Source organism: Sander vitreus, chromosome 15 (genome assembly GCF_031162955.1).
Source record: "Sander vitreus isolate 19-12246 chromosome 15, sanVit1, whole genome shotgun sequence".
Lineage (NCBI taxonomy): Eukaryota > Metazoa > Chordata > Actinopteri > Perciformes > Percidae > Sander > Sander vitreus.
Genome location: NC_135869.1, coordinates 12,105,212 through 12,120,132, shown reverse-complemented (window position 1 = coordinate 12,120,132; position 14,921 = coordinate 12,105,212). Strand labels below are relative to the sequence as shown.

Sequence of the window (14,921 nt, the reverse complement as noted above, 5' to 3'; positions counted from 1 at the left end):
AGAGGTGGAGGTTACGCAGGAATACATATATGGATGAATATGTCCTTGCAAGCTGATAATCTGAGGAGATCAGAGGGTCAGTGAACTGTATGTGCTCAAGGACAAAATTATATTTGTAATAGTGCTGGTACCACATTATAATAAAATGTATATAAATAAGGAATATAATAATGTTGGTACAGATTGCCAGCAGCCTGTTTCCAGAAGATATATTTAGGTGATCAAACCAGTCAAAGGGATTTAATCTGGCAACCCAACAAAAGCACAATTTACTCCTGTTTGAGAAACATTTGCTAAAAACCACAGTACCTGAGCCTTTTTTCTTTTTTTTAATGAAACTATATATGTGTGAGCAGTTGCGTCTTTAGCAGGAACCACATGGTGCTGAGTGCCACAGACAGGGTAAAGATGTCAGAAAGTACTGCAAGAAGTACTAACTGAATACTTCTTCCACCACTGCACATTTCGATGTTCATGTCAGAAATCAGTCAGTTGTACACAATGCACATCCGCCTCTCATATTCTTCCTGTCACATGCCTCAGTGTTTTAATTTCCCTTTAGGCCAAACGCAGATCACATTGCTCTAAAGGTTGTGTGCATGAGAGAAGAAATCTATTCCACCAAATTACAAACTTTTGATTGCGGTTGGAAGAAGTATTCAGATCCTTTACTTAAGTAAGTACTAATACCACAATGTTAAAATACTCAACTACAAGTAAGTCATGCATTCAAAATGTTACTTAAAAGTACAAAAGTATTAGCATCGAAATATACTTAAATTGTCAAAAGTAAAAGTAGGCTCATTATGCAAAACTATTCATTTCAGAATAATGTATATGAAATAATTATTATTGATGCATTAAGGTGTTTGTCACTGTAATGTTTCAGCTGGTAAAGGTGAAGCTAATTTGTAATATAAAGCTATCAGATAAATGTAGTAAAAAGTAAAAAGTACAATATTTGCATCTAAGATGTAGTGGGGTTGAGGTAAAAAGCAGCATGAAATTGATATACTCGTACTGAGAAAAGAGTAGACCTCACAATTTAAAAAATTTACTGTGGTCGTGAGAAATAAAAGACTAGACTGAAGGCTTTAAAAAAGGAGCGTGGTTTTTATTTTAACCTCATAAACGACAACAGTGAAGACATTTTCATCACCGCCCTGAGCCAATAGCATCAGGGGACGTTTAAAGCCGTCGAGGGCACGCGGTGGCTCCTCACTTCCTGGTTGAAGATGGCGGATGAGAATGAGACAGCACCGATGCCGGAGAAAGAAGATGTAGAGGATCACGGACACTGCAGCGACTGTGAAAACGAAGAGCACCACTCTGACGATGGGTAAGAAGGCAGGCTTTGCAGCAAAGCGCTGTAAAATATGCCACGTCTCTGCACACTTAGCTAGCTAACCAAAGCAAGAGCAAACTAAAGCCTCGGTGAGCTGTCGGGATAGACAGCCATCGATTGAGGTTGTCCCGTCCACTTGCCTTTACCCTATTGGTTAGAAACACTATTTGCTTGCCAGTTTTTTGATGTGATTGGCTGAGAGTGTGTTCCGTCCCTCATGTGGGCGGGCTTTAGCGGCGCTTTCCTTTAGCAATGATAGCAAGGCGTTGTATGGGGGTAGCAAACCCAAAGTACGCTTAAAAGCTAGTCATATAATAAAACACTACATTTACTATCACTCTGACCACTTACAGAAATAGTCCAATCTTTTTTAATTAAGTTGACAGTGTGATATAGTATTCGCATATGGCTGCCTGGAACTGATGGAATTCATGGCAACCCCCGTTGACATTAGCGAATTAGCTTGCATGCTAACATAGCTGTCAAACCCCTATTGTCTGTAAGTGGATCTAGGTGCAGACCGTTGATCAAAAGTGAAACAAGCAAAACCTGCATGGTTTTACACATACACGTTGATAATTCTATCTGTCCAGGTTGGCTTTGTTAACTTGGGAGTCAACCGGGCTTTTAATTCCCTCTTTAATCACAGAAATATAAAAAGATCCTAAATCAGTCTAGCTCTCTTAACTGAAAATAAGCTTTGATGGAAATCCTACTTCTGCTCGGCATTGGCTTCTGTTTACCAAGCGGTGACACGCATGATGGTAGCATCAGCTTGCACATATTAAGGCGTGTCCTGCTCACTGTAAATGCTTTTTTTATGCTTTTTGGAGCAAACGGAGAGAGAAAATGTTGTGGTTCACAACCTTTTTGTGGCTTGTGACCTTTACAGAAAAATCTTTCATTGTGACGCCCTCAGCACAAGTTATAGTTCTGGGGGCCTAAAGGAGGTAATAGCGTCCAGCATTTCACAAGAAAAACAAAACACTTGAGAAAAGAGAACACAATGCTGTAAGTGGAAAGTGATGATCCTATTTATTAATTGTAGTGAAGCAAATGTGAGCTTCACTGTTGTAACACACACACACACACACACACACACACACACACACACACACACACACACACACAGAGAGAGAAAAACAAAGAATGGTTCTGGCTGTTAGCTGGTCTACTCTGTTGAAATGGAAGCCTGTGGAACAAACTATTGAATGTTTTGTTGTCCATTGGCCCAGTCACTCATGGGCCTCTTGTACATACATATGTACACACGCACGTATACCATACACTCATGTGATTCACCATCTGTGCTGGTGTTACAAATACAGACTAGCTCTTGGCTTCACTTCTCTTCTCCCTTGGACACTAATGGGATTATCCTCTGTAAGTATGCAGTCTCTCTCAGGCCAGAAGATAGGATAGGTGTGTGTGTGTGTGTGTGTGTGTGTGTGCCTCCTCATGTTTGAAATTCTCAGAAAATTGTGGTTTATGATACACAGACTGTGGGAGGGGTTGCTAGATGACCAGTGTATGGTGAGTTATACTGTACTGTATGTTTTTGTTTGTTTTTTGGGACTTTATTATCCAGGATTCATGTATGTAGAGCTGAAATGGTCAATAATGCCCTGTATGTTGGGTCACTAAACTACTAATAGGTTCTCTGTTTTTAGCTGGGTGGATTAGAAACACTGTATTTAACTTTATTTAGGTTATAGTCTTCCGCTGGGATAATATGATGCATTTAGGCTGATAAGATGAGTAGAGTATTCAATACAAAACTGTGTATCTAGCTTTAATCATCATCATCATCATCATCATCATCATCAATAAGAATATCCCAGTGCCAGGTAGAGTTTTAAAAGAATACATTTGACCAGTGCTTGCCGTTCCTCTGGGATAGTAGACTAATACAGATGCCTTCTATTTCTGTTCTTCCAGTGACAGGGGTCTGGGTGACGACACTGGCGCCAAGAAGAAGAAAAAGAAGCAGAAAAAGAAGAAGAAATCTGGTGCCCCAGAAGCAGTTCAGGACCCCCTTGCCAAGGCATACATTACTTTTTATTTTATGAGAAACCCATTTTTTTAATTAAAGGGTCAGATCCCCCAAAATTCATAAGGAAAACAAAAATAGTTCAGGTGTGATATACCAAAGTTTGTAGTTACAGCACTACCACAAGATGGTGCTCAAAGATGTTTAAACCACCCAGAAATCATGATACAGTTTCTTGTTGCATGTAGAAATCTGTACACTTCTAGCTCACAGTGCAGCACTCTGCAATAAATACACCAGCACTTTTTGCACTTAGCAACTATTGCAGTTAATTCTTAAGTGTTGTCTGTGCTGTCATGTGTGTCCTCCTTTTGTGTCCTAGGACGCTTTGTTGAGCTCATGTTTATGTTGACTTTAGAATGTTTTTTTTTCTGTTACTAGGCCTGTCACGATAACAAATTTTGCTGGATGATAAATTGTCCCAGAAATGATTGCGATAAACAATAATATTGTCGTTCTGAGACCATTTTCATCTACTATAGTGATAATGGCATAATAATGCAGGTACACCTTTTCACAGATCAATAAACTTTTATTTCTAAAGAATATTTAACACCGGAACTGGAAGACATTTTAAATATCCACAATATGTCTTCAATATGTCTCCTTTAGTATGTCGTCTTTCACGCTGTTGTACAGTTGTGGAATTGCTGTTTGTGACACGTATGTTCTCCCAGGCAATTCGTACTGGCTGTCATGGTTTGCAGTATTCATCGAGTATTTGTGCGATAGACTACAGACTGTACTACATTTAACAATTATTTATTAAACACTAAATATTAAATTTAAATAATGTATAATTAATAAATTATATCTGTGTGGCTATCTGCCACATGGCGAGTAAATGTTTGTACCAAAATAGTTGTTTTTCAGTCTTCATTTTGGCAACGGTGCAGCTACTTTCTTCTGCTCCTCTGCTGTCTGCAGGTCGGAGCTTCGCGGGGGCACACACACACACAAACACTGGCGCACACACAATCACACCACGTTACTTTTGTTTACTGATAGCTATCGTTTACCTCAGGCTAATTAATTAGCTAGTAAGTGGCGATTTTTGACAGCCAGCCTTCCAAAAGAAAGCACAATGAAATGAAATAACCGATCATTAACCGTTGACCGACAAGCAGGTAACGGAGTCTCAGTTCACCGCCTGGGAGCCTCTGACACACTTTCCGCACTCCGTGTCCGCGGACAGCTGTAGGCTTATACCGGTTAATGTTCTGTGCATTGTCGGACACATGCAGCCACTTTCCTGAAACCGCTTGCGAGACTGACAAGTCCACAGCGGCGTGTATGTCCGAGCCTGTCTCCACCACCTCCACCTGCAGGTTGTCAACTGTGTGCTTTGGAATGAAGGGGAGAAAACAGGACGGCGAGTAACACGGCGGATATCGCTCATATACTTTTTATTTTATTTTTGACGGCGCCTTGACTGCAAAGTACTGCGGGAAACCCTGCTCCAACAACTAGCGTTTTCGCTGTCTCTTTCTCTCTCAGCCAGGACTCCTGCCTCCCCACACAAAGACCATGCGACTGACAAGAGGGTTCACTCCTCATTACGCTAAGGAACCGAGAGTGGTCATCCAGTCTCTTTCGTAGAGAGAGAGAGAGAGAGACAAGGAAAACAAACAAGCATGGAAATGGAAATTATTGCGGCCGAAAAAAAATATCGTGCGATTAATTGATTTATTGACTATTGCAACAGGCCTATCTGTTACATGTTTTATGTTGTGAAGCAACAGATTGTAGCACTATGTCCAAGACAAATTTCACCTCGGGCACAATAAAGTGTATTCTATTCTTATTAGACACTACATGCTTACGTCCACATTAAACAGCTTCACTACCTTGGCCCTCACATCTTGCACCACACAAAATATAAATGGAAAATTATGATTTATTTGGGTGGATTGACTCTTTTTAACACCGATTTCTGTCTGTGTTTTTCAAACAGGTGAATTCATTGCCAGCGGATAAACTACAGGAGATCCAAAAGGCCATTGAACTGTTCTCTGTAGGCCAAGGCCCTGCTAAAACCATGGAGGAGGCAACTCGGAGAAGTTACCAATTCTGGGACACACAGCCTGTGCCCAAGCTAGGTATGACATTTGTCAGAGCTGTCAGTTCTGCTCTAAGACTTATAAAAGACCCTAAAACCGTGCGTGTGTGTCACTGCAGTTTAGTGCACTATATCAGAAAGCTGTAGCATTAAAAGTTAACACATTTTCCGGAGCCAAACATGCCACACAAGAAGGGGAAAAACCGAAGGGTATACTCGTTTTCCGTATATAAAAAAATCCTGCATATATTCGCTAATTTGGGTGGTAAAAAGGCTTCAAGAATGTCATGTCTCGTAGGTTTCTGTGTTTCATGTTTTGTTTTCCTTCAGGGGAGACCGTGACATCACATGGCTTCATTGAACCTGACAAAGACCACATTCGCGAGGAGCCCTACAGCCTCCCGCAGGGCTTTAGCTGGGACACCCTCGACTTGGGGAACCCTGGTGTGGTAAGAGTGTTTATAAACTCATAGCAGGAATGCACATGTATTTCATATTTAGTTACAATTTCCTTGATTCTCAACTAGTCGGTTTTTATTTCAGTGCCAATCTGATCATGTCCTTTTGTTCATTGTTGTCATCTCTTCAGTCATGTGATAGCTGATAAATGATTATAGTTATAAAGTGTATCAGTTTATTCAGAGTGCATTGGAACTCTAGTGCTGAGATCTACAAACTTGCTTTACATAAAAACTATAGCCACAAAAGTAAACAAAGGTGTAGCTCACCTACACAAAACCAGCTTGTTGCCTCATTTTCTCAGATGGCAGCAAGATTCTTAATACCAAGAAGTAAAGATATCAGAATCTGCAATTATATTTTTCATTTACAACGTTGAATTTTAAGTGTGCATGTACAATATGTGTATGATTTTTATATAATGTGTATTGTCAGAAAAACAGAACATGTATGTTTCATGAATTTGTAATATGCACATAAACACACACAAACTATAGAAAATGATATGTGTACTAAAACATGTTTATTATATGGCACGTGTTTGCTTTTGGTATCAGTTACATTTTTTACATTGTAATTCAATCTGTTTTCTGGTCATTTTTTTTTCCACATTACTCTCCTGTATTTGTAAAGGTCCTGACCTAATATCTAATTCTGTCATTTTCTGTAAAACCAGCTCAAGGAGCTTTACACCCTTCTCAACGAGAATTATGTCGAAGATGATGACAACATGTTCCGATTTGACTACTCCCCCGAGTTCCTGCTCTGGTATTTCTTTTCAGAACTGATATTCTTACAGTTTACACCTGGCAAGGATGTTAACTTTAAATGCTAGATATTATATAGTATATGTGGACAGCAAGTTTCTTTCTATAAGACTAAACATTTTAAATCGTAATACAGTTAATGGCAGTACAGTAATCTGTTGCGATTAATGACTTATCTCTTTCTTAGGGCCCTGCGGCCCCCTGGCTGGTTGCCCCAGTGGCATTGTGGGGTGAGGGTTAACTCCAATCAGAAGCTGGTGGGCTTCATCAGTGCCATTCCTGCTTCCATCTCCATCTACGACATGTAAGTGAACACAACAGTCCACTGTAAAAATATGATGGATTGAATCAATTTCATCACATGTAACATCAATTTATTTTAATTATCTCACTCACTTCCACATTACATACCCTCAGTGACCATTTTATTAGGTACACCTGAACAATCTAATGCAATCCAATACAATCGTTATGCAATAAAGTCCACCTTTTTATGATGTCTATAATGTTGAGGTTTTTTTTACCACATGATTGCAGCACAAATGCAATATCCCCCCCCCCCAATATGTAATATGTAATGGGTTCTTCCTTGGCCAATGCTACACCCTTTCAAGTTTCAAAACAATTGGACCAGTAGTTTTTCCGTAATCCGGCCGACAAACAAGACGGACAAACTGAGCTGAAAACATGACCTTCTTGGTGGAGGTAATGATGTAGTCCAGAACAACACCACCTTTAAACTATTACATTACACAACATCAGAAATTCCGTTAAGGTAGAAATCATGGCTCAGCTCTTGCAACAAATTATTTACGTCCAGCTCGATAAAGTTGTCTGAAATGTAGATCAGTCTAATTGTCAAATTGTGTTTGTGAATTGTGTTCTTCTGATTTTAGAATGTCAAGGTTAAAGTGCGACACGTTATAAGTAATTCTAATGTAAATAGTATTTAATACTATCATATCAATGTCTTTTTTAAATTAAATTCACTGTCATTATTCTGGTTTGAGTTTGTTGCAGAGTTGATCACATAATGAATTATTTTTCCTTGATGTTTAGAGAAAAGAAAATGGTTGAGATCAATTTCCTCTGCGTCCACAAGAAGCTTCGCTCCAAAAGAGTTGCTCCGGTTCTGATAAGAGAAATCACCAGACGGGTCAACCTGCAGGGTATCTTTCAGGCGGTGTACACTGCTGGAGTGGTACTGCCCAAACCTGTGGGCACATGCAGGTGGGTCTGACAGAATAGCTCGCCACATACCACCATGCACACGCCCATCTCTCAACTTCTTTTAATGTGTCGCTGATAGAATGCAAAACCGATTTTACCTTGTCATAGTTGAATAACGACAGTTTGGTGGGTAAATAAGACCTACATAGAACCTCAAAATCCCATTGACACCTTCTTTCCTCTGCAAATCTCACAATTTGAAACTGCCTCTGAAAACGGTCAAATCTCAACGAACTACCGAGTTGAGGGTTTTCACCGACGTCACGTTCTGGGCGGTGACCTGGATGCGCGGCCATATTGGAGGCACTCGGTGTAAACAACTGAATGGAGTAATGGAGTATTGTGCACTTTGGATACTTTTTGTCTAAACAACTGAAAAGCTCATCAAAACGCGTCCAAGATGCAAAGGCATGGAAGGACTTGCACCACAAAAAAAGGCGTGATATTTTGAGAAATTACAGTTTACTGGCGGTGCAGATCCCTACAAGTTGGCTCCCTCTTCTTGGATCCATGGCGATCCGGTGATTCTTCCTTCAGTTGCATATCCCGATATAGTCAACTACATGGTTTTCTTGCTGAGCCCATACACAGCGGAAGCCCTTAAATCCTACAAAAGTTTGGAGGCTTATAACCAGATGGTGTGTGGATGGGTGAGGGAGACGCAGTACCAAGTCATTAACGACCAATGTGTTGTGAAGGCCAAAGTAAGTAATGCAATAACGTCTTTAATCAACCTAACCTTAACTGTATGATATCATTGCGATACTCAAGGTGTGTTGTTCATTTCAAAGACCGAACAAGACAGATTTTTCCTTCGTAGATCCTGGTTGAGCTTTGCCAACCACAAGCGCCTCCTTTCCTCTGATAACTTCTGGCATTCCTCTCCCTGGTTTTTAATAACTTTTGGAAGTTGATAATATTCCAAATGTTTTTCTCGGTCTGACCTATTGGTACAACCTAAAACACGGCAATAATTAACCATTTTCCTTAACGCCGTTCGGGATCTACTTCAGTGCCTGTGCTTTGTTGTGATGCGGAGTACCTCCAACATGGCGACTTTGTGTCTGATGACGCGTCGTGAAAACCCTCCTATAGTCTCTCTTTGTCACGCCCCAACATTTACATAGACTACACCACTGATCTGAGATCAGGTAGTCTTCTGAATAGGTCGCGCAGATCTCAGAAATTGTATACATTGTTCATCTGCTATTTTATCACTAAATTCACTTCTGAGACTTTTTTATGCGAGAAAATTTATTTAAACAAGCGATTGGGGAAATAAACGCCTCTTGTCTGGGAGTGAGCTGGATGGAGCTCAATCATTGAGAGCTAACTTGCCTCCTCCGAACAAGACCTCTAAAATTCACAAAAATGCCTTAAATTGAAATCGGACAAAAGTGTTAACTTTGTTAAGACCTTAGGGAGCTGTGATATACATGCCGTGACGAAAATTCAAATTGTAACTATACAATAGTTATGCTGGCAGCCCCGGTAGTCCAGTAACCCAGAAATGGTGACTTTCCCGTGGGTATGGAGCCCAGCAGGCTCCCGCTTTCTCGTCGGACTGTCTGGAGCAACACGTCTTACCAAATTTGCAATTAGCCATAAATTTTCATAAAATGGCCCATATTTGAGCTTTATATAGTTGATTTTTCGCGTAGAAATGTCTCAGAAGTAACGAAATAGCAGACAATGTATAACGTTGCAGTGTCTGAAATCTGAGACCTGCTGTCTCCTCTCCAATGTTTGTGTAGGTGGTTCCTCAACCAATCAGCGCGCAGCTCATCTAAAATATTCATGAGCATACCATATTTGGAAGAAAAGCGGTTGTTCCAAATAGACATTCCACAGGGATGCATAAGGGCCAAAAGAATAGCACCTGTGACATTTTCAGCCCAACCATTGTTACATACCCTATTAGGAGACCTTAAGGAACAGTGTGAAATACCCTATATAATCATTCTATCACCCCTTTAACAAATCCAGTATCTTTGCACAGGTACTGGCATCGCTCTTTGAACCCACGCAAACTTATCGAGGTGAAGTTCTCCCACCTGAGCAGGAACATGACTATGCAGCGCACCATGAAGTTGTACCGTCTGCCTGAGGTTAGTGAAAACCCACATATTTGACAAACTCAAAAAAGACTACATTGCCCTGCCTCGCCTTTTTATTCTTCTCCTCCCTCTTCTCTCCTTCAGGCTCCTAAGACTTCCGGCCTGCGGGTGATGACCAAGAGGGATGTGCCAGTGGTGCATCGCCTCCTCCGTGAGTACCTGAGCCAGTTCAACCTGGCGCCCGCCATGACCCAGGAAGAGGTAGAACACTGGCTGCTGCCCCGGGAGAATATAATTGACACTTACCTGGTGGAGGTAAATAAATATTCCAGAGACTTTTTACCAGACATCTTTAAATAATTCTGTCTTAAAACCATCCTTCTAGTGTGTTTTTTAAACTAAGAGGCTTTATTCACAGAATGATGGCAAGGTAACGGATTTCCTGAGTTTCTACACACTGCCCTCTACCATTATGAACCACCCTGTGCACCGCAGTCTAAAAGCAGCGTACTCCTTCTACAACGTGCACACCACCACCCCCCTGCTCGACCTGATGTCGGATGCCCTCATCCTAGCCAAATCGGTATGTTCCTCTTCAATCCATGTGTGTTCCTTGAACTGTTAACTCTCAGCAGGACTGAGTTTATTTTATTTTTCTTCTCATCTCTTAATCCAGAAAGGGTTTGACGTCTTTAATGCACTGGATTTAATGGAAAACAAGACTTTCTTGGAGAAGCTTAAGTTCGGCATCGGTGATGGAAATCTACAGTATTATCTGTACAATTGGAAGTGTCCCAGCATGGGCTCAGAAAAGGTACATTTTCTTTTTATGCCAATTTCATAACCTTAGGGTATCTGCAGGTCTTGAAAAGTCTGAAAAACATTGAATTTATTTTCTTTAAAAAAGACCTTAAAGGGCGCCTGGGTAGCTCACCTGGTAGAGCGCCAGCCATATACAGAGGTTTACGCCTCGACGCAGGGGCTGCAGTTTTGACTCCAACCTGTGGCTAGGGCTGGGCGATATATTGATATTATATAGATATCGTGATATGAGACCAGATATCGTCTTAGATTCTGGATATAGTAATATCGTACTATGGTATGTGTTATTTCCTGGTTTTAAAAGCTACATTATGTAAAGTGATGACATTTTCTTAACTTACCAGACTGTTCTAGGTCTTTACCCACTCAGTCATTATATCCACATTACTGATGATTATTTATCTAATTTGATTGCAATTCTGTTATCTAATATTTTGTGAAAGCACCAATTGTCAACCCTAGAATATCGCCGCAATATCGACATTGAGATATTTGGTCAAGAATATCGTGATATCCATAATACCATATCGCCCAGCACTACCTGCGGCCCTTTGCTGCATGTCATTCCCCCCCCTCTCTCTCTCTCCCCTTGAAATATTGACAAATTTAGATACATAATTCTAGGCCCTATCGTCCCCACTGGTTTCCCATTATACTTTCATCCTTTGGCAGGTTTGACCATGAAAGAAGTATTAATTTACATTCTATGTGATATTCAAAAGGTCTTATAACGTCTTGACTATAACTTGGTGGAACCTGTAAAATACCTTTTTAAGTTTTCCCAAGGATGTGTTTGTAACTGCTTTCCTAATGGCTCCACTTTTTCTCTCTCAGGTTGGGTTGGTACTGCAGTGACATCCCTTTACGCCAAAACAAGTGTCACCAACAGGCCAGGAGACGGCACCATCGCACTGGCCACCTGGCACCTGACAGATGGACTGATCACTTCTGCTTCAGGAAAGGAAAAACCCACCGCCCATTTTTACTTTTTGACCTTTTGAACTTTGACCTGCACTACCGCTGCCAGGCAGGGAGGCAGGGAGAGTCTTCTGCTCTTCCTCCTCCCTCGATCACATGGACCTTAAGCCATTGTTACCATCCCAACAACTGTATTTCATCTGAGAGCTGTCCTGATTGTACCAAACACACACAAGAACAGTTTACACAGATTACTGTATATCACTCACTGTTGGCATACCTACGATACATGTAAATAATATCAAACATTACTGCGGATTATGCCCTGACACATGCAGACTAGAATCTACTGTTTTGTTTTATTCCTAAATGTTGGAAATGCTTTTTGCAATTCAAATAAATCTGCCATCCTTGAGTTTTAGAGATTAAAGAAAATCAAAATGGTCAAAATATATTTTAGAGGAAAAGGCTCAAAAAAGGTGAGGTAATAAATACCAAAAGTAGATGCCAGAAAAGGGCTTCTGTTAAGATTTCTCTTGTCCTGCTTGACCCTGTCTTTTTTATTTTTCTCATCAAACCCTCTGTACCACCAGTCATTATGGAGATGTTTGTTTTCTGGAGTTTTTCCTCATCTGTATTAACTGTCATGACCCTCCTCCCCAGCCTAATGCACTAACAGAAGAAGCCCTGAAACACAGACTGATAACAGTGGACCAGCTCCAGTTGGAGGGAGGAAAATCAGAAACGTTTTGGATGATGTTGGACTGCCACAAAGAGGTTGAAGGCATTTATCAGCAGAAAACCGATTTGTAATGACACCTTGATTTTACTGTGTTCCAGTTTCAATGTCCACCCTCATGGGCTCTCAGGCTTTGACATATGTTCCTAAAATCGAAAGTGCTTGAGAGCGATTTTTGAGCTTGTTATGCATACTTTGCTTGAGGAAATCACACAGTAAGTCTTAAATATAGTCCTAAAGATTAATATAATACAAAAATGCAAAGATCTGCGAACAAGTTTAAATGCACAAAGCACAAACTGTGTTTAGTTCTTAGCCCCATAAGGAATTATCATGGTTTGATTTTGTGTCATTTGATAACGTGACATCACTAATATTGTGCGTTTTATAAGCTTTAATTAGAAAGTGAAATAAAAACTACACAATATGAAATATGGACACTGCATTCGGAGATCTACACTGATCATGCAGGTGACATCAGTTTCCAGTCTGAGGATTCAGAGTGGATGTTGGAACTGGGCCTGTGAACAGCTGTCTGGACTTCCAAGAAATTGTGCTGAGTGGGTTGGCTATGCCCCCCTTACAGTGTTTCCTATGTGAAATGGTGGTTTCGATTTGCAAACAAATGTAAAAGAATAAAGGGTCTCATGGTGTTATGATGCAGGAAAAGAATGAAGATGCAGTGGATTTCTTTTTTTAAGCAAAAAAATAAATCTAGAACTTGCTTTGAGGTTTTTGTCAAAATTCATGTTAAAACAGAATATCAAATTAAACACTTGCTAAATTGCATTAAAGCATTGGCAAACAATCTTACTGCAAGGTCACTTGCTAGCTTTTCCTGGAGATTAAAACCGGATCTCACGGTTGTGTTTTTCTCAGTGAATGGTGTTTTTATTGAGGAAATCTGTGGAATAGAATTTTTGTTGTTGGTCAAACTACTGTGACCATTAGGCCACGAATGATTTTTCATGCACCAAATAGTTTTTCAATGGCATGAGGAAAGTGATGCTGTAATGTTGCTGTTATGTTTGAAAGGCATGACTGCTCACTTGGCTCGCAGATGTGCTCACCTCAGTTTTAACATATTTTTCGCCTAAACTAGCTTCCGTATATCGTCTCGTCACATGCTCAAATAGAGACTTAAAATTGGACATCAACATACATATTACCCAGCAATCATTGTTGCATATCTGTATATGACAAATACCAAAGAAACTACATTATTCATTTAATTGGATAGTTTTTTAGGTTATAGTTAAGATTTCTATTTTAGAAAGTAATTAAAACCATGGCCCCCCCACCCCCATCCCACGAGGCCCAGTGCAATTGCACTCCCTGCACTGTCTATATTTACGGCCCTGTTAAGGCTTTAAAAGATTTAAATGTTTTTTTTTATGGAATTGATTAAAAATGATTCTGAAGGCCTCAAATTAATAGCAATAATTAAAATGATTTATATGTATATATTTAAAAAACATATTTGATAGATAGTTTGTTTTCATTTTTATTCTTCATAAGACACAGAGGTCAAGCAGACCCTCTGCAAAGCCCGTCTACGGAAAGCCGTTCCACTCCCTATTCAGTTCCACCAGAGTTCCCCTGGGGGGGATCGCGGTCCAGTGCTAAATGAATGGGACTCTATGGAGCTAGACGGCTAAATTTGTCTCTTTCGCCTGATTGTCGTTGAGAAATATCAGATTTGATTGTAGTTTTTGCAAGTTCAACATGGATTATAGGTCAAAAGTTGAATGAACGAGTACTTGTGTCCTTTCGATTTCTTACAGGTTAAGTCGTTGTTGCCCATAACACGCTAGCATTCTGCTAATGAATGCTGATTGGTCAGTGAAGGACTGATTACGATCGGAGATCCCGCTTGACGGCATCCAAAGCAGAACCAGAATGTCAGAGTGAATATTTCGGCGTGGTCTTTAAAACATTAGCAAACCTCTTTCTAGCACGTGTATTAACAGGGAGAGTGTAACCTGTCAGCTGTGTTGTCGATGCTTCGAGAGAACAAAGGAAGTGACTCAGAACTTGCCGTAAAGCAGTATCTCTGGCCGTATATGTGTATGACGTCATTGGCATTTTAAAAGGCTTTTTAGAACAAAAAAGCCACTTTAAAAAAATCTAACACCCAGCAGTGTGTATTTTCTTAGCCTCCCCTTTCGAATGCAACATTCAAATTACTAGACAAAAAATTATATCCTGAGAAAAGTGGATTTTGAGGGGTATAGCTCCATAGAGTCCCATTTATTCTGCACTGGCATGTGAGCGCCCCCTATACGGAACTCTGGTGGAACTGCAACCAGTTCAGAAGCCAGAAGTAACGAGAGAGTGGAACTTCTTCCCTTATTAGAAATTATTTGCCCTCTGTTTTCAATTATGAAACCCAGTAGGGGCATTTTGTATCCTCTCACGGAAGTCAATGTTGATTGGTCGGAAGTGCCTGGCGTGTACTAAAGGAAGGCTCTAATT

The 14,921-nt window shown here is 40.3% G+C and overlaps 1 protein-coding gene across 1 annotated transcript; it reads left to right on the top strand.

Moving 5' to 3' along the window:
• The first annotated feature begins 578 nt into the window (after positions 1 to 578).
• Positions 579 to 13,171, top strand: LOC144529697 (glycylpeptide N-tetradecanoyltransferase 1-like). The gene is made up of 13 exons (XM_078268942.1): positions 579 to 676; positions 1,142 to 1,339; positions 3,284 to 3,389; positions 5,350 to 5,494; positions 5,785 to 5,903; positions 6,590 to 6,681; positions 6,868 to 6,984; positions 7,740 to 7,910; positions 9,910 to 10,018; positions 10,112 to 10,282; positions 10,386 to 10,550; positions 10,644 to 10,781; positions 11,624 to 13,171. The coding sequence occupies exons 2-13, from the start codon at positions 1,236 to 1,238 to the stop codon at positions 11,642 to 11,644; spliced, it is 1,458 nt and encodes a 485-aa protein (XP_078125068.1). The 5' UTR covers positions 579 to 676; positions 1,142 to 1,235; the 3' UTR covers positions 11,645 to 13,171.
• The last annotated feature ends 1,750 nt before the right edge of the window (positions 13,172 to 14,921 follow it).